We start from the raw sequence: 25,801 nt of genomic DNA, 5'->3' as shown, positions 1-25,801 counted from the left end.
TCCTGAGAAGATTAAGGAGATTCGGTATGTCAAAGAGTATTCTCTTGAACTTCATCAGGTGTACAGTACAGAGCCTATTGACTGGTTGCATCATGGCCTGGTTCGGCAACTTGAACATCCAGGAGAGGAAAAGACTGCAAAAAGTTGTGACCACTGCCCAGTCCATCGCCAGCTCTGACCTCCCCACCATGGAAGGGATTTATTGGAATCGCTGCCTCAAAAAGGCAGTCAGCATCATCAGAGAACCACACAATCCTAGCCAAGCACTCATTTCACCATTGCCATCAGGAAGAAGGTACAGGAGCCTGAAAACTGTAACATCCAGGTTCAGGAACATCTTCTTCCCAACAGCCATCAGGCTAATAAACACTACAACCTCAAATAAATTCTGAACTACAATAGACTTATTATTATTATGATTATTATTATTATTATTATTATTGCACTACTATTGTTTGTTTTTTGAGTATGTGTGTATGTATAATAAATAAATACATGAGTACATATATATATGTGTGTGTGTGTGTGTGTGTGTGTGTGTATTTTAAGTATGGGTACAAAAACATTGAACATTTTTTCTCTCTCTCGTTTATCATATTTACAGTGTACTATGTTTACAAATTCTGTTGTGCTGCAGCAAGTAAGAATTTCATTGTTCTATCTGGGACACATGACAATAAAATACTCGTGACTATTTAAACATTTTTGTCCTTTCAAAACTTTATTTTTGATTGAATTGTACAAGTCCACTTTACCAATTTTCCGGCAACTGATGGTCCAACACCTCCTTAATCCGGATAAAATTACGAGAGTACACTTGAAATTCCTCCGGAAGTCCCCCCGAAAATTGGGACTTCTTTGACCGATTGGCTGGTCAAATTTGCCCCTTGTTGGTCGGGGCTCTGGAACTCTGGGCGGCCATAGCTGGCAGATCTATTCCCATAGCCAACTTCTGAATCCGACTTTGTGGTGCGGTACCTGTGTCTGGGCTTCAATGTCGGGATCGTCGTTGTCAATAGGCCGGAGACGAGCGAGAATGAGTATTTGAGCCACCACCTTCAGGACAGAGCCAAGGCAATGGTCCGTAGGTGCGCCATGTTCGTGAACGCCCGTAACTAGAGGCCAGTGCTCCAGGTGGCATCCTCGAAGAGGCGGGATCTATGTGAACACGTGATTTGATGCCTGCCATCCGGGGCGAGATGGGGGCGGGATCCATGTGTACACGTGATTAATGTGGCCTGCCATCCGCTCACAGACATGTGCCCTGGCCTCTATGCAGAGCAAGATTACTGACCACTTTTCTAGAATGACAGCAATCTGAATGGCATTTCATTATAAAATGTGGAATTCAGTGCTACAGGACTAGAAACATCAAGGTTGATTTGAAATTACAGTACAGTATGGAAACACAAAACTTGTAATTTATTTGTAACTAATCTAAAGTAACAGTTACAACTCGGTCATATTGCCAATTTAGCAATGTACTTCATACAAAGTGCTAATGGCCCAAGCCACTTTATCTTTTGTCACAGTGACTGCACTCAGCACGTTCAGGCTTGTCTGAGGCTGTGTGTATTTCATCATTGTTGACAAGCCTGTTTCAATGGTGATTTAAAATGGTTATCACCTACCCTTGCATTAGAGCTGGGAGCATGCTGTTCTCAAAGCTGGTATTAAGGCTGCATTTGCCCTGGGGTAGTGGAAGCTCGACAATTCCATTTTGTTCTGGATTTATGTATATATTCAAATGTTTGAATATGGGTCAGGCAGCCCAGCATAAAAGGTTGGGGAGCTATTGAAATATACTAATACAACACAAAATTAATTGTTATGTGGAAACATATAGATTAGTTATTGTTGGCCTGCAGCCAAAGTACAAACTATTTCAAGTCAGATCACATTTCACAAATTTTCAATGAAGGTAGTGCCTCTGGGAAGGAGAAAACCATTGTTTGAATGTTCATATTAATATTAAGAAGTTGATATAAGAAGATGCCGTCACATGTCTTCAGTTGCTGAAAATATTAAATAGAAAGAGAAATTGCAGGAAGTGCTCAGCAGGTCAGGCAGCATCTGTGGAAAGCTGCAGGTCCAGGACCTTTCATTCTAAGCATTTTCAATATTTTTTTCTTTTTTGTTTCATATTATCGGCCTCTACCAAATAGCTACAGTGGCACAACAATTCCCTGTGATAATTAATTATCATATTTACTAATAACAGAATAATGAAATTCTTGCGCAACTTAACCGGGACATAAGTGCAATACACAGATAATAATTTGTTTTAATGCAAATTGATAACCATAGTATGAGTACAAAAACTGAAAAGCTTAGTTCAACCCAAGGCAGTCCCTAAAGTTCATGGCTGCTGAGGTTAGAGTTGTAATGTTCAAAAGCCTGATGTCTGTTGAAAGGAATCTATTCTTGAACTTGGTGGTCATGGTTTACAGATTTCTTTACTGCAACTGGGCAGCACAGTTGCGGAGCAGTGTAGGTGCAACCTTATAGCATCCGAGTCCCTGGTTTGATCCTGACTACGGGTGCTGTCTGTACGGAGTTTGCACAATCTCCCTGTGACCGTATAGGTTTTCTCCGGGTGCTCCTGTTTCATCCTACATTCCAAAGACGTGCCGGTTTGTATGTTAATTGGCTTCTGTAAATTATCCTTAGTGTGTAGGATACTAACGTATGGGTGATCGCTGCACGGTGCGGACTCGGTGGGTCGAAGTGCCATTTTCCATGTTTTATCACTAAAAACTAAAACCTTCCCGATGGGATGAGTGAAATGAGAGTGTGGCACGGTGGTGTATGTTTCTGATGATATTGACTACCTTTTTGAGGAAGTGCATCTGATAGATCCCTTTGAAGGTGGAGAGGTCAGTCCCCACGATGGACTAGGCTGTGTCTACCGCTCTTTATAGACAATAGACAATAGGTGCAGGAGTAGGCCATTTGGCCCTTCGAGCCTGCACCGCCATTCAATATGATCATGGCTGATCATCCCCAATCAGAACCCCGTTCCTGCCTTCTCCCCATATCCCCTGACTCCGCTATCTTTAAGAGCCCTATCTAGCTCTCTTGAAAGCATCCAGAGAACCTGCCTCCACCCTCTGAGGCAGAGAATTCCACACTCACCACTCTCTGTGAGAAAAAGTGTTTCCTCATCTCCGTTCTAAATAGCCTACTCCTTATTCTCAAACTGTGGCCCCTGGTTCTGGACTCCCCCAACATCAGGAACATGTTTCCTGCTTCTAGTGTGTCCAAGCCCTTAACAATCTTATATGTTTCAATGAGAACCCCTCTCATCCTTCTAAACTCCAGAGTGTACAACCCCTGCTGCTCCATTTTCTCAGCATATGACAGCCCCACCATCCTGGGAATTAACATTGTAAACCTACGCTGCACTCCCTCAATAGCGAATGTCCTTCCTCAAATTAGGGGACCAAAACTGCACACAATACTCCAGGTGTGGTCTCACTAGGGCTCTGTACAACTGCAGAAGGACCTCTTTGCTCCTATATTCGATTCCATTTGTTATAAAGGCCAACATGCTATACGCTTTCTTCACTGCCTGCTGTACCTGCATTCTTACTTTCATAGACTGATGTACAAGGACCCCCAGATCACCGCTGTACTTCCACTTTTCCAAACTTGAAACTATTTAGATAGTAATCTGCCTTCCTGTTTTTGCACCCAAAGTGGATAACCTCACATTTATTTGCATTAAACTTCATCTGCCATGCATCTGCTCACTCCCCCAACCTGTCCAAGCCACCTTGCATAATCTCCTACAGTCCTGTGGATTTGAGTTGTCGAACCAACCAATTATGCAACCACCTCTCTACCATATACCTGTAGAAGTGAGAGTATTCGTTAACATAGCAAGTCTCCTCAGAATCCAAAGGTGATCTTTCTTTGTGATTGCGTCTATGTGGTGAGCCTAGGGCTGATCTTCTGAGATCTGCATGTCAGGAACTTGAAGCTGCTGATCATCTCCACCACCGTCCTATTGATGAAGACAGGGTCCTGGATCCTTGGCTTTTCCATCCTGTAATCAACAATTATCTTGACCTTGCTGATGTGGAGAGCTAGATCTGGTGTTCTGGCTTCTTCCTCCTGTACTCTGACTCAGTTATACCAGTTGTTCGTCTAACAGTATCGTCAGCGAGTTTAAAGATGGCGGTGGAACTGAGTGGCTACACTGCCATGGGAATAGAAGGTGGCGCAGGGGTCTGAACACACAGGCTTGAGTTACTCCTGTGTTGATCGTTATCACTGTGATTGGAAACTAAATATTCTGTTGAGGGCTGCGATTGGAAACTAAATATTCCAGGATTTCGTTGCTTCAGGTGTGATAGAATTGGAGGGGCAAGAGGTGGAGGTGTTGCATTGCTTGTCAAGGAAGATATTACAGCAGTGCTTTGGCAGGATAGATTAGAGGGCTCATCTAGGGAGGCTATTTGGATGGAACTGAGAAATGGCAAATGTGTAGCGACACTTATAGGGGTGTATTATAGACCGCCAAATGGGGAGCGAGAATTGGAAGAGCAAATATGTAAGGAGATCGCAGATATTAGTAGTAAGCACAAGGTAGTGATTATGGGAGATTTCAATTTTCCACACGTAGACTGGGAAACACATTCTGTAAATGGGCTGGATGGTTTGGAGTTTGTAAAATGTGTGCAGGATAGTTTTTTGCAGCAATACATAGAGGTACCCACTAGAGAAGGGGCAGTGTTGGACCTCCTGTTAGGAAATGAGACGGGTCAGGTGGCGGAGGTATGCGTTGGGGAGCACTTTGGGTCCAGTGATCACAATACCAATAGTTTCAATATTATTATGGAGAGGGTCAGAACTGGACCTAGGGTTGAGATTTTTGATTGGAGAAAGGCTAACTTTGAGGAGAAGTGAAAGGATTTAAAAGGAGTGAATTGGGACATTTTGTTTTATGGGAAGGATGTAGAAGAGAAATGGGGGACATTTAAAGGTGACATTTTAAGAGTACAGAATCTTTATGTCCCTGTTCGGTTGAAAGGAAATAGTAAAAATTGGAAAGAGCCATGGTTGTCAAGGGAAATTGGACACTTGGTTCGAAAAAAGAGAGAGATCTATAATAATTATAGGCAGCATGGAGTAAATGAGGTGCTTGAGGAGTATAAAGAATGTAAAAAGAATCTTAAGAAGAAATTAGAAAAGCTAAAAGAAGATATGAGGTTGCTTTGGCAAGTAAGGTGAAAGTAAATCCAAAGGGTTTCTACAGCTATATTAATAGCTGTAGAAACCTCTATAGCTGCTATAGCTGCCCCTGAATCTTACTAAATGAAAATAAAAAGTTGGAACTCTGGAAACCTAAAGCAAAAATAAAGGAAACATTCAGCTGGTCAGTCAGTATCTGAGAAACAAAGTTAACAATTCAATTTGTAGGCCCTTTGCCAAAACTGAGAAGGAGAAAACAAATTAGTTTTAAGTTACAGAGAGGGTGCGGAAAGAATGGATAAGACAGTAGATATTGTGATAGGGTGAGACTGGAGTGGAAAGAGGCTGCAAAGGAAGAAGGCGGGCAAGGTGGAGAATGACAAATTTCTAGAGCGGAGGAGTGTTTTGGCCAAAATCAGATCTGAACAGTAGAGCTGAGTTGAGGGTCGGAATTATGCTCCTGTTTCCTTTCTACCTCAAATTGTGTCAAAGAATGCTCTACCAATATTGTTGGCACAATTAATTAAATAATGTGTGTTATTGGCTATAGGATGTCATAATCTCATCACAAACTGTTAAATAGCAAAACCATTATAAATTCCCCATATGTTGTTTTTAAAATGTATTTAAAGACTTGACAGCTGTTTACAGCGGTACTTTTCTTTTGGACAAAACTATGCATATTTGTGCCTTAAACTCCACTTCATTGTTGTTAGTTTTTCCAGATTGTTTCTTGCAAGGAACACAAATGTTATCATGATGAACAGTACTTCAGAAGTCAAGGTCAAACTATATTTGTTAGAAAGCTTTGTTCTGATAATTTATTAGCTTCTCTCTGTTACCAAGCGCCAATGTTATTACAACTTGCTTGCCTATTATTGTGAAAGGTTTAATGATGTACTGTTAATTTGTGAATCTTTGAACAGTTTACTTGACCATTTTGGTTTATCTAAATCCATCTGCTGAATTCTAATTACATTGCTGACATTTTTGAGTGATTCAGTTTGACATTGGAAAGAACACAATTCAGCCTGGGTCAGAGAGTGCCCATATCAGTTTGGACAGGTTGATTTTTACTGTGCTGTTGTTTGCTATTGAACAAATCAAGGGGGATTCATTTGAACAAAGATTTTGTACAAAATGTCATCCATTTGATATCTATTATTAATTTACTGTGGTGCCAACAAACAAGATTGATTTGAGTAAAAATGCATGCATAATTTTGCAATAACAATACATTCACAGAACCACAAAATGGTTCTGAGATAGTGTATTCAGAAAGTATTCAGACCCCTTCACTTTTTCCACATGTTGTTATGTTACAGCCTTATTTTAAAATGGATTAAATTCTTTATTTTTCATTAATTTACACACAATCCCCAGAATGAAGGTGTTTAGAAATGTTTGCAAAGTAATTAAAAATAAATAACTGATATATCACATTTACATATGTATTCAGACCCTTTGCTATGACACTCAAAATTGAGCTTAGATTCATCCTGTTTCCATTGATTATCCTTGAGATGTTTCTAGAACTTGATTGGAGTCCACCAGTGGTAAATTAAATTGATTGGACATGATTTGGAAAGGCACACACCTGTCTATATAAGGTTCCACAGTTGACAGTGCATGTCAGAGCAAAAACCAAGCCATGAAGACAAAGGAATTGTCCGTAGACCTCCGAGACAGGTTTGTGTCGAGACACAGATCTGGGGAAGGGTATAAAACAATTTCTGCAGCATTGCAGGTCCCGAAGAGCACAGTGGGCTCCGTCATTCTTAAATGGAAGAACTTTGGGCCTATTAGAAATATGCCCTCCAGTTCATTTTGTTCTTTCATTCTTCGTAACAACACTTTATATATTATTTCATTCGCTTCACGTTCATCCATTCCATCAGATTGGATTCTGTGTGATGAATTTGCAAGTTTTGTGCTATACCATCATATGAATGATATCATCTGCGAATGTCAGAATCATTTTAGTTCCTAATTGCAATTTTTGCAAAGAAACTCTCTTGCCTCTTGACAGTCCCTTAACAGGAGAGCTGACAAGATTGCAGAAAGAATGGTGAATAATTGGGATAATATTTGTGAAATTGCAACCTGTTTTCTATTTTGAAGCATCTCTATTAATAAAAGTGCATTCATTAGCAATTGTCGACTAACACATTTGCTTTCTCCATTGCATAATTTTAATTCTATACATTTGTTATATATTTTGTAACTTTTAACATAATTCATATTATGTTTTCTGATTTTTACAGTTAATATGTCATAGTACCATTAATTCATTTTTTAAATATTACCACAGATGCTGGGAAACTGCTAATTTTTGCATTCAAGTGTGGTGATCGGCATTCATAGTATTCGTGTGTGTATATGAAAAAATAATTTGTGATTGATAAAATGTTTGGTTATATTCCTATATCATGTATCTATACACTTTAAATGGCTCGATTGTAATCATGTGTTGTCTTTCCGTTGTCTGGTTCGCACACAACAACAGCTTTTCACTGAACCTCGGTACACGTGACAATAAACTAAACTGAACTATGGTGATAATGCCAACAAATTAGATGCAGATACCTATGTAAATACGCTCTTCTAAAGCTTACCCCCCGAGTCTAGTTCAGTAAAAAACACTGACTCAAGCACTGGACCAACTAAACTGTATTTTTAGAATGAACAGCAAATTCCCCTATACAATACCTAAACCACCGTGGGTTCGATCCTTGTCTCTGCCTGGCCAAGCCTTTCAGCCTCGTACAAGCAGACACCGCCCAAAAGGTCATGCAGTCCCAAACGCTCCAGAAGATCGACCAATCTAAAATGGGGCAACCTTTTATAGGTCCCTGAACTACATAGGAGTGGTCCCCTTACTATCCAATCCGAGGGTCTTATACAATGTTTCTGGCAAAAGCTTTTGGAAGGAAGCTAATTCACTGAACAATGCAACTTTTATCGTGGAACTCAAAACAATTCTGCCAGGGCTTAGCACTTTGGCCAATCAACAAACAGCAGGGTAACTGTCCTGCAACATTATTTACATTATTTACAATTCTTTTGCAGCAATCCCAGGGCTCAAAATTAATGTTTGCCCGGGTGCCAATGGCCAACTAAAGTTCCGCCGGGCAACCTAAAAGCCATGCCATTTTGCCCGGCGACGAGAACCCAGGACACCTGCCATTCATCTCTGAGTGGGGCCCCTCTCTCTATCTCTCTCTCTCTCTCTCTCTCTGTCACTCTCCATCTCCGCCCGCCATCCATGTCCAGGTTTCGGTTCTCCGCTCTCCGGCCTGCACATCCTTCCCCTGCACATGCGCACAACCACGCCCAGCACATCATCAGCCGCCCTGCACATGCGCACTGTACGGCAACTGGTCGGCGCCGGGCACTTTCTCCCTCCCTTTGCATTGTGGGCGATCTGGCAGCCATTGCTGCCTCGCCACGACCGCTTAAACCCTACGCAGAATCACTTCATGGAGCTGGACTAACTCACTGGAGTAACTGTTGCTTCTTGGTTTCCTGGACCTCCAAAAATATTCAAAATGGAATTTAAACTAGGGTCTACCACCAAATTCCAATATCTGAACAATAACAGCCTATTGCATTTTATCTGTCTATTTATTGTGTGTATATATGGTATATGGTATATAGACATACTGAACTTTTATCTCCTGTTCTGTATTATGTTTACATATTCTGTTGTGCTGCAGCAAGTAATAATTTAATTGTCCTATCTGGGACACATGACAATAAAACTCTCTTGACTTGGACTTAAGCAAAAAAGGGTTCTTGGGAAAAAGTGCTACCTTCAATTTCGTTGGGTAACTATGGTAGGGTGGGGTGGAAGATTGCAACCTTCACGTGGTCCGCCCTGTTTCGACTAATGCAATCAACTCGACGTGCACAAATGGAAGATCAAATAGAACAAGTTGTCCGACAACTTTAGGCTGTGCACGTCACATGAAAGAAAAAGACTATGGTAGGGTGAAGGCTATTCCATGCTTTAATTGTGCGGGGGAACTCCATGGAGCAGCCAGCATCTCTGGATAGAAGAAATTGGGTGACATTTCGGGTAGAGACCCTTCTTTCGACTCCCTCGGGTTTTAGTGTTTTTAGTTTAATTTAAAGATACAGCGTGGAAACAGGCCCTTCGGCCCACCGAGTCCACGCCGATCACCCGTACACCCGATCACACAGTTCTATCCCACACATAAGCGATGCAAGTCAAGAGTGTTTTATTCTCTCACGTCCCAGTTAGAACAATGAAATCCTTACTTGCAGCAGCACAACAGAATATGTAAACAATGTTATGAACGAGAAAACAAAACGGTGTATATTTATAATGAATATATAACATATATGTATAGTTATATATTCATATCTAATTGAATATATTCATATTTAATTTCCCTGCTGGGATTAATAAAGTTCTATCGTATAGTATCGTGTGTGTGTAGGAAGGAGCTGCAGATGCTGGTTTAAACTGAAGATAGATATAAAAAGCTGGAGTAACTCAACAGGTCAGACAGAATCTCTGGACAAAAGGAAAATATTACGTTTTGGGTTGGGTCTGAAAAAGGTTCCTGCACACCTTTGGAATGAGGAAGGAAACAAGAGCACCCAGAGAAAACCCATGCAATCAAAAGGAAAAGGAGCAAACTCCATACAGACAGAACCCATATTCAGGATCAATTCCGGATCTCGTTCACTTTTAGGCAGCAACTTTATGGCCAATGTACTGCCCCATAGTCTTGAACTGAATTAAAACATACAGTAGCTGTAAAGGGGGACATAGCGTCACTTCGAGATTTAAGACTGAAAATGGATAGGTTCTTTTATTTAGTTACCGAAGTTATCATCGCATAAATATTTGTGTGTTGGAAAACAAAATGTAGTGGCACAGCTGGTGGACTTGCTGCCTCACACACCAGAGATCTGTGTTTGATCATGTCTGTGTTGAATTTGCGCATTCTCCCTGCAAGCATGTGGGTTTCCTCCCACATCCCAAAGACGCATTGGCTTTGTAGGTTAACTTGTCTCTGTAAAATTGCCCCTGATTTGTAAGGAGTGGTGAGGAAAGTGGGAGAACAGAACTTGTGTGAATGGGTAGACAAAAATGTTGGAGAAACTCAGCGGGTGAGGCAGCATCTATGAGGTGAATGAAATAGGCGACGTTTCGGGTCGAGACCCTTCTTCAGACTGATGCGAGGATGGGGGGGGGGGAGGGGCGGGAAAAAGAAAGGAAGAGGCGGAGACAGTAGGGTGTGGGAGAGCTGGGAATGAGAGGGGAAGGAGGGAGAAAGCAAGGACTACCTGAAATTGGAGAAACCAATGTTCATATCACTGGGGTGTAAACTTCCCAAGCGAAATATGAGATGCTGTTCCTCCAATATGCTGTGGGCTTCACTGGCCATGGAGAAGGCTCAGGACAGAGAGGTTAGATTCGGAATGGGAGGTGGAGTTGAAGTGTTGAACCACCGGGAGATCAGGTTGGTTATTGTGAACTGAGTGGATGTGTTGTGCGAAGCGATCGCCAAGCCTGCGCTTGGTCTCACCGAAGTTGATCATACGCTGAATAATCCAAATACATTTTTGTTTGGACGTGGAAAGAAATAATAGAAATTGCATTCATTGCAATGTGTAAAAAGGGTTGAGATACTGTATTGTAATTTTGCAGCATGTCATTGTGGTATATATCATGTATTGATTGGTGAATATGTTTAGTTTGTGACTTTATTTGAAGCAGAAATAATATGTGAATGCTTCATTGAGCATAATTCCGACTGGTAACTATGCATTTCGTCCGAGCACATTATCGTATGCGTCATGCAAGCTGTCTTAAATGAGCACCTAAACTGTTCATTTGGCAACCTAAAAAGTTGCCTACGTTGCCTGGCTGGCAACAGAGAAAAAAAGTTGTGAGAGCCCTGAATCCAATCAAACTCATGCATTTACAATACTTTAGAGGTCCTCTGCAAGAATCTCATACATACTGACACTTACCTGATACTTACGTGATATCTTAGAAAGATGATTTTGTTTTAATTTAAATGAGACTTGAAGTTGATCTGTACTTCCAAATTTACAGAAGTAGGTTTGTAAAAGTCACATTACCATGCAAATAGGTTTCAAAACAATCAAATTGTTATAATCAAATAATTAAAAATACAAAGTAGGTATGTTACAAAACCTACCTGAATCGCCATTGGGAATCTGCCCACAGCCAGGTCCGCGATTTTGGCGCTGTTTGGAGGGGGCGGGTTTAAAACGCGATTTTTACTAGGCTGTACTAATCGCAAATGTTCAGCCTAGTAAATCATTAACGAAAAATCGTTGCAAGACCCGGTCGCAAAAGGTATTATTAGTTTTATAGGCCTCGATAATATAGTTATAATAGTTTAAAATTACTGTCTTATTCCGCAACCTCTCGCAGCCCCAGGGTTTTATAAAGCAAACAATTAAAGGTATGTACCTTATTTTTACATTAAATGGGGCATATATATAACCCTATATATCAAGTTATCTATAGCGAGTAGTTCATTTTGGGCTTTTTATATCCCGCAGTATTTTTCTCGGCATTTGAGGGCACTAATCCAGCACGATGTCAACGTTCTAAACCAGCGCGTTCACATGAACCCACTAGAAAGCCGATTTAAATGGGCATTTATTTACAGCAATTGAACACTAAATTCCTTCCATTTGGCCTATAAATTAATGTAAATTAGATATAAAAATCATGTTATATTGTGAATTATTTGTGAATAATCTTTGGACACTTAGGCTATTTAAAAATGTTAATCTTTCCTTAAGAAATGGGCTTTTGACTATCCAAGATCACAGCTTTTTTGTAATGTCCATTGAAAATCAATAGGGAACAAGATGCTAATTTCCGAGTATGAAAATGGCCATAACGTTTTTAATACTTGAGATATGAAAGTGAATTTGGTGTCAAATTAAACTTATTGTTATGCTTTATCTGATGGGATAAATTGCAGACTTGATTTTTAAAATCTCAAAATTTTGTAATATTGCTATACAAAGGACCTGTTCCTGTGCTGTACAGTTCTAAGCTCTCAAGATTATATGAAGGAAGTAAAAATGTAGGGGCACAGGCAACCCCTGAATAACAGCCGTTGGAGTAACAGAAAAATACCTTACGGAATTCACAAATCAGTAACCAAAAAGTTGAGATACGGAATAAAATTCACTCAGAGTGTGTGTTGGGTGGGAAATTAATAAACATCTCTCAACTTTCATTTCTTGCCACATGCACACATGATGTAGCTTCGCATTATAGAAAATCACTATATGGACTGTTTTCTTGGAACAATAACACTGATCCTTGATAAATTGTTTTCAAGTTTTATCAGTATAAAATAATCTGTTTTGCAGCAAAAACTAAAAGAGGAAAGAGAAGCCAAACGGGCGCAGTTGGATGCCAGACATGACCACATATTGGTGGTTGTGGCTTCCTGTCTTGGAGTGGAGAAAGCCGAGGTTGAAGATGCCATTCTTGAGGGTTCCCAGGCAAGCATATATATTATTGAAATACATTAAACTAAGAAAAATAATAACGTTCAGTAAAAGGAATTTGCAGCAAAAATCAGGTGGTAGATTTGTTCCTCATCATTATGGGAAATATACATTAATGGGTGGAACGTTATTTGAAATTAACAGTGATTCCATGATTAACTGCTCGCCTTTATCTACATAAAAATAAGAAAGATCAGGACTTTCATACATGTGCACCTGAACATTATGATCTGTTTCCAGATTCCAGCTGGAGATTCTGTTTAAATATTCTGCTTCTAGGTTCTGCATTTAGTTAAACAATAAGCTGTGAACATTCATAGATTCCTTTGTACATCTGCTGGGAAACTGCTTCCCAATATGCAGGTTTTTTAAATCAAATAATTTTTCGTTGTGTTTGCAGCATTGCTTTTAAATTAATAAATGTATTAGGTGGTGTTTGAAAATCATTTAGTGTTTTTGATATGTTTTAACTGCAATTCATTTTAAAATAGTACTTTTGAACACCTGGGACATGCAGATGGCAAAGCTGGAGGCACAACTTTGCCATGTGTCAAATTTTGTTTCAGCAGGTTTGGGCATGGGGCGTGTTCTCACCTGTGTGTGAACCTAATTGTTACTTAAGGCCATGGCACTACTCAGTGCTTTTGAGTTGGGTTCAGAGACTCTCACACAGCAGTTTTTTTTCAGAATTTGCAGCTAGATGAGGCAGGAGTGGAAAATCGAAGCAGAAGTGAAGATGGTGGGCCCCACCTAAGAAAAAATGAACAATGCACTCCTATGGTGTCAACTTTGACTGTGCCATTGCTCTTCCCTCTAAGGTGCTTGAATGCCCCCTGGAAACTTGATCACTTGATCAGCTATGTTCAGATGTACAAGTATTGTGGGAATATTGGAAATATTTATTGGTAATGCCATTTATAGTTATAAAGTTAAACAAAACTCTACCTTTCTTACCAGATCGAAGATGATTTTCATTATTTAATCAAAAGTACGAGTGCTCTCTCTGTTGTCCTGGCAAATAGTTACAGTCAACATTACTAAAACAGATCACCAGGCCATTTATTTTGTTGATATCTATGGGATATTATCGTGTGAAAATTTGCTGGGTAAATGCTTACTTCACTATGCTCTTCCTCACTAATGGAAATAAATATTATTTTCCAGTTGGTGTGTCATTTTTAAATCACTATATTTTTTCCATTCATACAAATTACATTTGAGAGCATCTGTTCTGAACACAGTCATTTGTGGATTGCCATAATTCTAATGATTTATTTTAATTTTATAGATCGAACGCATAGATTCATTTTTTGCTAATGGAGGACATCCACACCTTATGTTTTATTATCAAGATGTGGAACCAAATGAAACAGGTAAACAAATTAATTTGTAATCCATTTTTTTAGTGTCAATATTGCTGTATTGAGATATTATTTCAAAAGGTCATGCAAATGATGTTGCTGATAAACTGTCGCATATCTCTAGGAATTTATAGAAACATAGAAAATAGGTGCAGGAGTAGGCCATTTGGCCCTTCGAGCCTGCACCGCCATTCAATATGATCATGGCTGACCATCCAACTCAGTATCCTGTACCATCCATCTCTCCATACCCCCTGATCCCTTTAGCCACAAGGGCCACATCTAACTCCCTCTTAAATACAGCCAATTAACTGGCCTCAACTGCCTTCTGTGGCAGAGAATTCCACAGATTCATCACTCTCTGTGTGAAAAATGTTTTTCTCATCTCGGTCCTAAAAGACTTCCCCGTTATCCTTAAACTGTGACCCCGTGTTCTGGACCTCGTGTTATACGTAGCTTTGTCATGCATTAAGAAGGCTTTGTCATTGCACATGACTCTGATACCTCAACTTTACTTGATAACAGTGTGGAATGGTGACACAGTGGTAGAGTTGCTGCCTTACAGCGCCAGAGACCCGGGTTCAATCCTGATTATGGGTGCTGTCTGTACGGAGTTTGTACGTTCTCCCTCTGACTGCTCTGAGATCTTTGGTTTCCTCCCTCACTCCAAAGACGTACAGGTTTGTAGGTCAATTGGCATGGTAGAAATGTAAATTGTCCATAGCGTGTGTAGGATAGCGTTAATGTGTTGGGATTGCAGGTTGGTACAGACTTGGTGGACTGAAGGGTATGTTTCTGCGCTGTATCGCTAAAACAAACAAAAAAATACTTTTAATTAACTGCACGTTTCCAACACTGATTTGATAGAAGCTGTAATTACCTGACTCGTACAGGTAAAGGTATAAACATCTTTAATAGACTTCTCAGTGTCAGATATGCAATACATTATACGTTCAGTCTGCTGCATCTACTAAATGTAATAAATGAGTTCTTAACACTATAAGGCATGCACGGCAGGGTTATTACTAGTAAGCATTCTGATTGGCTAACATGCAACAGCCAATCTACAGATGAATAATCCCTTCACTGGTCTTCAGTGCACTTAGACTGATATTTCTATGAAGATTATCTGGCCATTATTTTTTTGCTAATCTTAACTGTGATATGAGCAGGATATTTAACCATAAGAGGTATTATCATTGGTTCACTAAATTCTGGCCTCACCCAACTTCTAGCTACATTAAGTAGTAAGTTGAAAACAGTTAAATGTAGCCTCTTTGGTCAAGTTTCTCCTTTCAAGGCCATAATAGCTGGGGCCAGTTGTTTGGGGGCTGCAAGTCAGAGTCAGAGTCAATTTAATTGTCATTTGGACCCCTGGAGGTCCAAACGAAATGCCGTTTCTGCAGCCATACATTACACACAAATAGACCCCAGACACAACATAATTACATTTTACATAAACATCCATCACATAGCTGTGATGGAAGGCCAAAAAAACTTATCTCTCCACTGCACCCCCCCCCCCCCCCCCCCCCCTCCCCCCCCCCCCCCCCCCCCCCCCCCCCCCCGATGTCAGAGTCAAAGTCAAAGCCCCCGGCGGGCGATGGCGATTGTCCCGCGGCCATTAAAGCCACGCCGGGGTGGTGCGAGGTCGCACACCGGGTCTTGGTGTTGGAGCCCCTGGTGTGCGCTCGCAAGGTCCCGCGGCCATTCCAGCCGCGCGGGGCAGTGATGTCAGGCCCCGCTCCAGGAGCTCTTCAACCCCGCAACACGGGCGGGAGAATTCGCCGTTGCAGGAGCCCCGAAAAGCGGTCTCCCTCCAGGGACCCGCGGGTTCCCGGTGCCGCCGTCCGCAGACCCGCAGTAGCAGCCTCCGACTCAGCAGCAGCAGCGGCATCGGCAGCAGCAGCAGCGGCAGCGCTCCTCCACCCGCTCCGGTCTCGGCCAGCTCCACGACGGCAACGGTGAGTCGGCACCAGAGTCCCCGGCTTCTTCCCGTTGGAGGCCGCTCCTCGTTGCGGCCTCAACGACACCTGAGACCCGACGAGAAAAGGTCGGGTCTCCAGTGCAGGGAGAGATTCAAAAGTTTCCCCACCCCTCCCACCACACACACCCCAACATAAAATAACAAAAACTACATAAAAACACAGACAAAAAATAATAAAAACGCGGACAGGCTGCAGAGGCCGCTGCTGGCCAGAGCCGCACCGCCTACCGATGTCTGAATTGGTCTCACATAATATTCAAGTTACCCTCAACATAAGGGCAACTTAACATCTAGCTGTATTGCAGACATAATCACAGGGAGAAAAAAAAATCTAATCCAGAACTATATTAAATATGTATTCTGCCTTGAAGTCCTGTACTAAATTTGACATTTTCAGTTAGGGTCCCATTTTGTGGCTCATATCCAAACCGAACATACAAACTGTATAAGGTGTTGTGAATTATGAATATGTGTATATATTTAGCGAAATATATTTATTTATTTTCCAGTGCACATGAACCTTCTCGGAGTAGGGGCCAACCCTAATATGGGACGAAGCAAGAAACCAAAAATATTTGTAACTGAGGGGAAAGATGTGGCCCTCACTGGAGTTTGTATCATGTTTTTAAGAGCTAGTACATCCAAAGCAATCACTGTAGACAATGTACATAAGGTGAGAAACTGAATGGATTCCAAAAGCACTATATGATTTTATTTTGTTTTGTGTAACATTTCCATCATTGAACAGAAAATAGTATTGCACAGGAGCAACCCCTGTGGCCCACAATGTTTGTGCTGAAAGTTAATCTTACTTTCTTGTGATCCATAACCTCCATTACGCATATCTGTGTGCCCAGCTAAAAGTCTCATAAAAGCTGCCATCATATCTGCCTCCACCATCACCTTTTATATGTTTTTCTTCCTGTGGTAATGCTACTCTTTACTCCTCAAGGGACAGGCAAACAGACCCCTGATTTCAGTCAACATTGCTGACAAACTAGCTAAATGGAGGCTCTCAGAAATGTCTTGACTTTTTTTTGCTGCCTCCTTGTGAACATGTTGAATAACTGCACTCTATAACTTAATGTGAAAAACGAATGATTGGTAACTGCTCTGACGAATTAAAACAGCAAAATGTATGTTTTTTTGGATAAATTAGCACTTGTTTTCAAAACAAATGTATCCAATACGAAAGATAGATAGCAAACAACATTACAATATGCAGGTTGCACAAGTGAAATTATTGATTGAACTCTGGAGATTGTGGTATTATTGTGCTAACTGCTAATGCCGGGCGGTTTTGCTGAATTAAATTTTATTTCATTGTCCTATGATGTGCAAAGTATTGATTAAGACTTCAAAATAAGTAGTTTGACAACAATTAAACTGAAAAATACATAAAATCTGAAGGATGTAACCGAAAGGAGAGAGAAATAAAGCTTTAGAATAATGTTTCTGTGTGTGTACTGTGTGTGAACTGTGAGGATTTATGAAGGAAATCATGCTTGACTAATTTTCTGGAATTTTTTGAAGATGTAACTAATGAAAATGGATAAGGGGGAGCTCAGAAAGCATTTGATAAGGTCCCACATAGGAGATTAGTGGGCAAAATTAGGGCACATGGTATTGGGGGTAGAGTGCTGACATGGATAGAGAAGTGGTTGGCAGACAGGAAACAAAGAGTAGCGATTAACGGGTCCCTTTCAGAATGGCAGGCAGTGACTAGTGGGGTACCGCAAGGTTCGGTGCTGGGACCGCAGCTATTTACAATATTCCTCAATGATTTGGATGAAGGGATTCAAAGTAACATTAGCAAATTTGCAGATGACACAAAACTGTGAACTGTGAGGAGGATGCTTTGAGAATGCAGGGTGACTTGGACAGGTTGGGGGAGTAGGCAGATGCATGGCAGATGAAGTTTAATGCAGATAAATATGAGGTTATCCACTTTGGTAGGAAAAACAGGAAGGCAGATTACTATCTAAATGGCGTCAAGTTGGGAAAAGGGGAAGTACAACGGGATCTGGGGGTCCTTGTACGTCAGTCTACGAAAGTAAGCATGCAGGCACAGCAGGCAGTGAAGAAAGCGAATGGCATGTTGGCCTTTATAACAAGAGGAATCGAATATAGGAGCAAAGAGGTCCTTCTGCAGTTGTACAGAGCCCTAGTGAGACCACACCTGGAGTATTGTGTGCACTTTTGGTCCCCTAATTTGAGGAAGGACATTCTTGCTATTAAGGGAGTACATCATAGATTTACAAGGTTAAGGGCCTGTCCCACTTACATGTCCTTGGCATGCAAATTACACGACCTCGTTGTCACGTTGAGGCGCACGGGCATCGTATGGCCGCGCAGGGGCCGGTCCCACTGAGAATCGCGGAGGGGTATGTAGTTGTGCGCGACATCGCGCGTGGCTCCAAAATTTTTGTAGCGAACTAAACCTTCACGCGCCAACGGCCTGTTGCGGAACTGACGGCCAAGGTGGAACAGGCCCAAGACCCTGGCGCGATGCAACGCCTCACCTCAAACAGCAGCAGAAGCAGGCAAACAATCGCCAAGCTCGGACTGGGGCTCACGGCCGTCGTGGATCCGGTCCGCCCACACTTCTACTCCCAGATCGTAGCCAAGAAAATTGAAGATGGACATAAAATGCTGGAGTAACTCAGCGGGACCAGCAGCATCTCTGGAGAGAAGGAATGGGTGACGTTTTGGGTCAAGACCCTTAATTTCAGACTGACGTTTCCAAAGGACGTCACGCGCTCCAGACGGCTGTGCGTACGCATGAAATCGCGCGGGACCATCGCGGCTCAACGCGACCACGAAGTCGCGTAATTTGCGTGCCAAGGACATATAAGCGGGACAGGCCCTTTAATTCCCGGGATGGCAGAACTGTCGTATGCTGAGAGAATGGAGCAGCTGGGCTTGTACACTCTGGAGTTTAGAAGGATGAGAGGGTATCTCATTGAAACATAGAAGATTGTTAAGGACTTGGACACACTAGGGGCAGGAAACATGTTCCAAATGTTGGGGAAGTCCAGAAGCAGGGGCCACAGTTTAAGACTAAGGAGTAAGCCATTTAGAATGGAGACGAGGAAACACTTTTTCTCACAGAGAGTCTGTGGAATTCTCTGCCTCAGAGGGCGGTGGAGGCAGGTTCTCTGCTTTCAAGAGAGAGCTAGATAGGGCTCTTAAAAATAGCGGAATCAGGGGATAGGGGGAGAAGACAGGAATGGGGTACTGATTGGGGATGATCAGCCATGATCACATTGAATGGCTGTGCTGGCTAGAAGGGCCAAATGGCCTCCACCTATTGTCTACTGTCTACTGTCTATTGTTACAGATGTGTTTGCTCTGGGGTGAACAAATTGCTCATGCTTTTCTTGATTTTTTGAATTAACTTTATTTTCTTCTCCACAAGGGAATGAAATATGCTGAAGTATGGTTGTTAGGCTTTGGCCAATCTTTAAATATGTAGTTTAAATATTTTCTTTGTGGTCACATGGGTTTCTTATGGGTGCTCGGGTTTCAAACCACAACCCAAATATGTTTTAGTAAGCTAATTGGCTTTTGAATATAACCAGTTTTTGGCTAATGGAAAATTATTAAAGAGCAAATATGAGAGAAAATGAGTTGGAAGAGGACTGGAAATTAAGAGAGAGAATTGGGTGAATAAAATTACTTCTTTCCATCCTGGCATGAGCCTGAGAAGATAGATGGCTTCCAAGGTTATAAACTTAATCCAAGACTCGGAATACTCGAACAATATTCTACAATATGCAAAATGCAGATTGTCATTTCACATAATGGTAATTGTTTTCTTTTGTTTCAAAATTTTTAGGAGGTAAATTTCAATGTTCTTGATACGACTGATGTTGGACTTTTGAAAGCAGTAGAACATCTGCTCTCAGAAATATTTGTTCCTGCTTTGAAGAAAATGAACAGTGGTTGGGGAGAGCTGAACAGTCCTCAGGCAAGCGGTGTACGCCAAGACTTCCTAAGTTCATTGGATGGATTTGTGAGCGTTTTGGCAAGTGCTCAGGAAAGCTTGATGGAAAAAGTACGGAGTTGCAACAAAATACCTTTTCATTTTGATGTTCCAAATTTCAATTTGTCCTTTATGTATTTTTAAACTTTTAAATGAGACATGTACAACCATATATAACCATAAAACAATTACAGCACGGAAACAGGCCATCTCGATCCTTCTAGTCCGTGCCGAATACGTATTCTCCCCTAGTCCCATATACCTGCGCTCAGACCATAACCCTCCATTCCTTTCCCGTCCATATAACTATCCAATTTATTTTTAAATGATAAAAACGAACCTGCCTCCACCACCTTCACTGGAAGCTCATTCCACACAGCCCCCACTCTCTGAGTAAAGAAGTTCCCCCTCATGTTACCCCTAAACTTCTGTCTCTTAATTCTCTAGTCATGTCCCCTTGTTTGAATCTTCCCTACTCTCAGTGGGAAAAGCTTATCCATGTCAACTTTGTCTATCCCTCTCATCATTTTAAAGACCTCTATCAAGTCCCCCCTTAACCTTCTGCGCTCCAAAGAATAAAGCCCTAACTTGTTCAACCTTTCTCTGTAACCTAGTTGCTGAAACCCAGGCAACATTCTAGTAACTCTCCTCTGTACTCTCTCTATTTTGTTGACATCCTTCCTTAGGCGACCAAAATTGTACACCATACTCCAGAATTGGCCTCACGAATGCCTTGTACAATTTTAACATTACATCCCAACTTCTATACTCTGATTTATAAATCTACATGAGATTCCACTTTCAGGGAACTGTGCACAGTTATTCCCAGATTCCTCTGTTCACCTGCATTCTTCAATTCCCTACCATTTACAATGTACGTCCTATTTTGATTTGTCCTGCCAAGATGTAGCACCTCATACTTATCAGCATTAAACTCCATCTGCCATCTTTCAGCCCACTCTTCCAACTGGCATAAATCTCTCTGTAGACTTTGAAAATCTACTTCATTATCCACAACCACCTATCTTAGTATCATCTGCATACTTACTAATCCAATTTACCACACCTTCATCCAGATCATTGATGTACATGACAAACAACAGTGGACCCAACACAGATCCCTGTGGCACCCCACTAGTCACTGGCCTCCAACCTGACAAACCACCATCCATCATTACTCTCTGGCATCTCCCATTCAGCCACTGTTGAATCCATCTTGCTACTCCACCATTAATACCCAACAATTGAACCTTCTTAACCAACCTTCCGTGAGGAACCTTGTCAAAAGCCTTACTGAAGTCCATATATACAACATCCACTGCTTTACCCTCATCAATTTCCGGAGTAACCTCTTCAAAAAATTCAAGAAAAATTCTTTACTCAGAGAGTGGTAGCGGTGTGGAATGAGCTTCCAGTGGAAGTGGTGGAGGCAGGTTCATTGGTATCATTTAAAAATAAATTGGATAGGCATATGGATGAGAAGGGAATGGAGGGTTATGGTATGAGTGCGCAGGTGGGACTAAGGGGAGAAAAAAATTGTTCGGCACGGACTTGTAGGGCCGAGATGGCCTGTTTCCGTGCTGTAATTGTTATATGGTTATATGGTTATATAAGATTAGTCAAACATGACCTTCCAGGCACAAATGCATGTTGACTGTTCCTAATCAGACCCTGTTTATCCAGATGCTTATATATATTATCTCTAAGTATCCTTTCCATTAATTTGCCCACCACTGACGTCAAACTAACAGGTCTATAATTGCTAGGTTTACTCTTAGACCCCTTTTTAAACAATGGAACAACATGCACAGTACGCCAATCCTCCGGCACTATTCCCGTTTCTAATGACATTTGAAATATTTCTGTCATAGCCCCTGCTATTTCTACACTAACTTCCCTCAATGTCCTAGGGAATATCCTGTCCGGACCTGTAGACTTATCCACTTTTATATTTCTCAAAAGTGTCAGTACTTCCTCTTCTTTGAATCTCATAGTTTCCATAGCTACTCTACTTGTTTCCCTTACCTCACATAATTCAATATCCTTCTCCTTGGTGAATACCGAAGAAAATAAATTGTTCAATATCTCCCCCATCTCTTTTGGCTCTGCAGATAGCTGTCCACTCTGACTCTCTAATGGATCAAATTCATCCCTCGTTATCCTTTTGCTATTGATATAGCTGTAGAAACCCTTTCGATGAACTTTTACCTTACTTGCCAAAGCAACCTCATATCTTCTTTTAGCTTTTCTAATTTCTTCTTAAGATTCTTTTTACATTCTTTATTCTCCTCAAGCACCTCATTTACTCCATGCTGCCTATAATTATTGTAGATCTCTCTCTTTTTCTGAACCAAGTGTCCGATTTCCCTTGAAAACCATGGCTCTTTCCAATTTTTACTATTTTTATACTATTTTTACTATTTCATTTCAACCGAACAGGGACAAAGGTGAATATACTTGAGAGAAAACACTGTCTCTGGATAGTAGTAATGGGTGATGTTTTGGGTCGAGACCCTTCTTCTCGACCCGAAATGTCACCCATTCCTTCTCTCCAGAGATGCTGCTTGTCCCGCTGAGTTACTCCAGCATTTTGTGTCTCTCTTCAGTGTAAACCGGCATCTGCAGTTCCTTCCTACACTCTTCCATCTGCTTCATATTTCCAAATCTCTCATTGCACTGGGTGGAACACTGTTGATGGGCAGTTTATGTAAATTAGATCCCATTGTGATGTCATTGTCGGGTGGAGCACTGCTCACGGGCAGTTTATGTAATTGAGATTTCTTTGTGACGTCACAGCTGCTAACTGCCATTGCAACTGCCACTGCAAGTTCAAGTGATTCTTACTCAAACTGGATTTTGTCAAGTTAAAAATGTGAATAACTTGTAAAATATACAAGTGAATATATCCATCTGAACGAAACTTGATAAAAACACACCACAAGACAATTGTGAATTAGGTGGATGGAGGGAGAGAGAGAGGGGGGGGATAGAGAGAGAGAGAGAGATGGGGGGGGAGAGAGAGAGAGAAAGGTAGAGACAGAGATTGCGAAATGCAACCATGCGTCACGCGTTCAGAATGTTCTGGAAATGAAGCGTCCCCCCCCCGTCCCCCCCCCCCCCCCCCCAGGGGGCAGGGCTGGGCGGGGCCTGGAGGCAGTTGGGCCAGGTGCAAAGGCATTGTGAGGTCAGCAGCTGGGCAACCGTAATATTTTTTTAATTGTCAGGGAGGGGGAGAGGTGCAATGTAGAGTTCTTGAAAATGTATTACAGGCAGTTTCCAGACTACATAAGGTACAATTCCTGAGAATTGTCCATAAATTACTCATTTCAATGAGAGTCAATTAACATGAACATTTATTATCCCTTGTGTGGTCACAAAGCTACAGAATCAGAATGTCACACTGTAAGTGACTAGTTTCAATGGATTTGGTGTATCAATTGATGTTAGTTTGTTTGCTTATGTATTTACATGTTTTAATAGAACCACCAATTGATCGCATGTAAATGGCTTTCTTTTGAAGACTGGTTCTCATTTCAGCTAACTATCTGCAGGCACTATCATATTGTTTAAGAACCATTTGGATAGGTACATGGATAGGATGGGTTTAGAGGGATATGGGCCAAACGCAAGTAAGTGGGAATAGTTTAGATGGAACATGTTGGTTTGGTGTGGGCAAGTTGAGCTGAAGGGCCTTTTTTCCACCTTCGCTGTGGTGATGCTATGACTATAACTAGCTGCCATCCCTTTTCCATAAGAAAGTGACAGACTGCATAGTTTGCCTCATTATATATAACGGAGGAGGATAGCATGCTGGACCTAAAAGGAGAATAAAATTGAATCAGATGAGGAGTTACCAAATTTGTACAAACAAACTGCTTTTGAAAACAATGCAACTAAAGAATGAAAAAAGACTGAGCTAAATAGATTCAATCTTAGGATTTGAAAGGAATACATTTTGGCATTTACCCATCTATAATCCAAGCAAGTTTCTTCAGACTGGAAAATTGTACATGTCACTCAACTGGTTAAATAAGTTGAGAAACAGAAATCATGTAGAAATTAGAAGAGTCTAATTATTGATGTAGTGACTGGACATCTTTAAATGCAAGTAGATTAGAGAAAGTTTTCATGAATTTAAAATGTGTAATCATACTTCATGAAACTTAATTACTTTTAAAAAGAGTTGACAAAAGTATTGGATATTCAGCAGAAATTTGACAATCATTTATTCATTATCAAAACGTTGATCTTGTGAGTTAAAGATCTGGTTCAATCATTGGTTGGGCAGCAGGAGCAAGGGAGTAATGATAAGCAGGAACTGAATTTGTCAGAACATGACCGTATTGGCTTGCAAAGGTCAATGTTGGAGCTCAATTGTTCACTGTATTTTAATGCTTAGAATGAAGGAAACCACATATACAAATTAATGACCACCTAAAATCAAAGATGCAGCATAAGCAAAGGGGATGAAAAATTTACGAGATTTACAATTAGACCATTGGTCAAAACTTAGTCGTTGTGCATATCATAAATGTCGTTATGAGCTTCAGGAGCTTTATTGCACAAGAAAGACAGTAATTGAATGATTATTGGCAAAGCCATTAAAATAATGAAGACATAAATTTAATTCCACCAATTGAGCATCATTCATTGACTGTTTAATATATATTAATCAATATTTAAATGTTAAAGTATGTTACATTTATATCACCATACAATTATGATTATAGGTGAACTTGAAGGAATGTGGAACCTTTGACCTGAGACTTCTCAAAGGCCCAACAGATTATTTGTCTGTTGTCAATAACACTGAAGCATTAGAAAAAATCGAAGCCTGTATTAAAGTGTGGATCAAACAAATTGAGCAGGTAGTATTCATTTTTTTCATGCATTTTTAAAAGTAAATGCTGGAATATTAGTCAAAACTGATGCAGAATGGTGTACAATGGTGCATAACTTAATTTCACTCAAAATAGTAAATGGATGATGAATGTGTAGTGTTACCATGGTTAATTGTCATAGATAGAGATGAATTGCTGTGGATTTTGAAGTTATTCTTGGATATCATGGGCCAAAGGATGCTTACTTTCAGCTGGCAGTTCAGCAGGGCTATCAGCCACCCAATATCCATTACACTTTGGATGTTCAGATAGGCATGTTGTAACACAGGAATTAAAGAACAGCCAGAGGGCAGTTGGTTCTGCACTTACCATTTGAGTCCTGAAGTGGTGCACTGATATCCTGAAGAAATTCATGGATCCACGTTGTTTCCTTCCCCATCTCATCTCAGTTTTCTGCCCGAGAGGATTAACCACTGCCAACCCTCTGCTGACTCTGTGGAAAAATTAAGTGTAGATAACTTCAATATTTTATTTTAATGTTCTCTGTTAATTTTTTGCTATTTAAATTTTTTTTGCTAGTTTTTATAATTATTCAAATTTATCTGACTAGTTTAAAAAAAAAAGTGTCCATTATTCGCATTTAAAAATAGTTCCAAAGTATTTGAAGGTTGCAAGCTGTAAAGGCCATAATGGTGTTGAGATATGAATTATGAAGTCTTGCTGCCCGGACGGAGCCCTTTGCTTCAGGCAGGATGCTTTTTCGGTAATCAGGATCACCCTCTTCATCGAGAAGAAAGTATATCTGGGCTGGTGGGGATTACTGGAGAGAGGCAAGCGAGGCAGTGGTCTGGGTCTGGACTGATCCATCACAACCTTTCTATTCTCACATACA

At 40.9% G+C, this 25,801-nt stretch overlaps 1 protein-coding gene across 1 annotated transcript in view; it reads left to right on the top strand.

Moving 5' to 3' along the window:
- dnah5 (dynein, axonemal, heavy chain 5) overlaps nt 1-25,801 on the top strand; it is a 202,299-nt gene that overhangs the window by 36,591 nt on the left and 139,907 nt on the right. The window contains exons 2-6 of the mRNA XM_055659224.1: nt 12,595-12,729; nt 14,024-14,108; nt 16,593-16,756; nt 19,922-20,140; nt 24,799-24,936. Coding sequence (XP_055515199.1) covers nt 12,595-12,729; nt 14,024-14,108; nt 16,593-16,756; nt 19,922-20,140; nt 24,799-24,936 — 741 coding nt within the window. The remainder of the gene's footprint in view (nt 1-12,594; nt 12,730-14,023; nt 14,109-16,592; nt 16,757-19,921; nt 20,141-24,798; nt 24,937-25,801) is intronic.

The sequence above is a fragment of the Leucoraja erinacea genome, chromosome 2 (assembly GCF_028641065.1).
Source record: "Leucoraja erinacea ecotype New England chromosome 2, Leri_hhj_1, whole genome shotgun sequence".
Taxonomy (NCBI): domain Eukaryota; kingdom Metazoa; phylum Chordata; class Chondrichthyes; order Rajiformes; family Rajidae; genus Leucoraja; species Leucoraja erinaceus.
The sequence above is the reverse complement of the archived record's forward strand: the minus strand, read 5'-3'. Positions and strand labels throughout refer to the sequence as shown.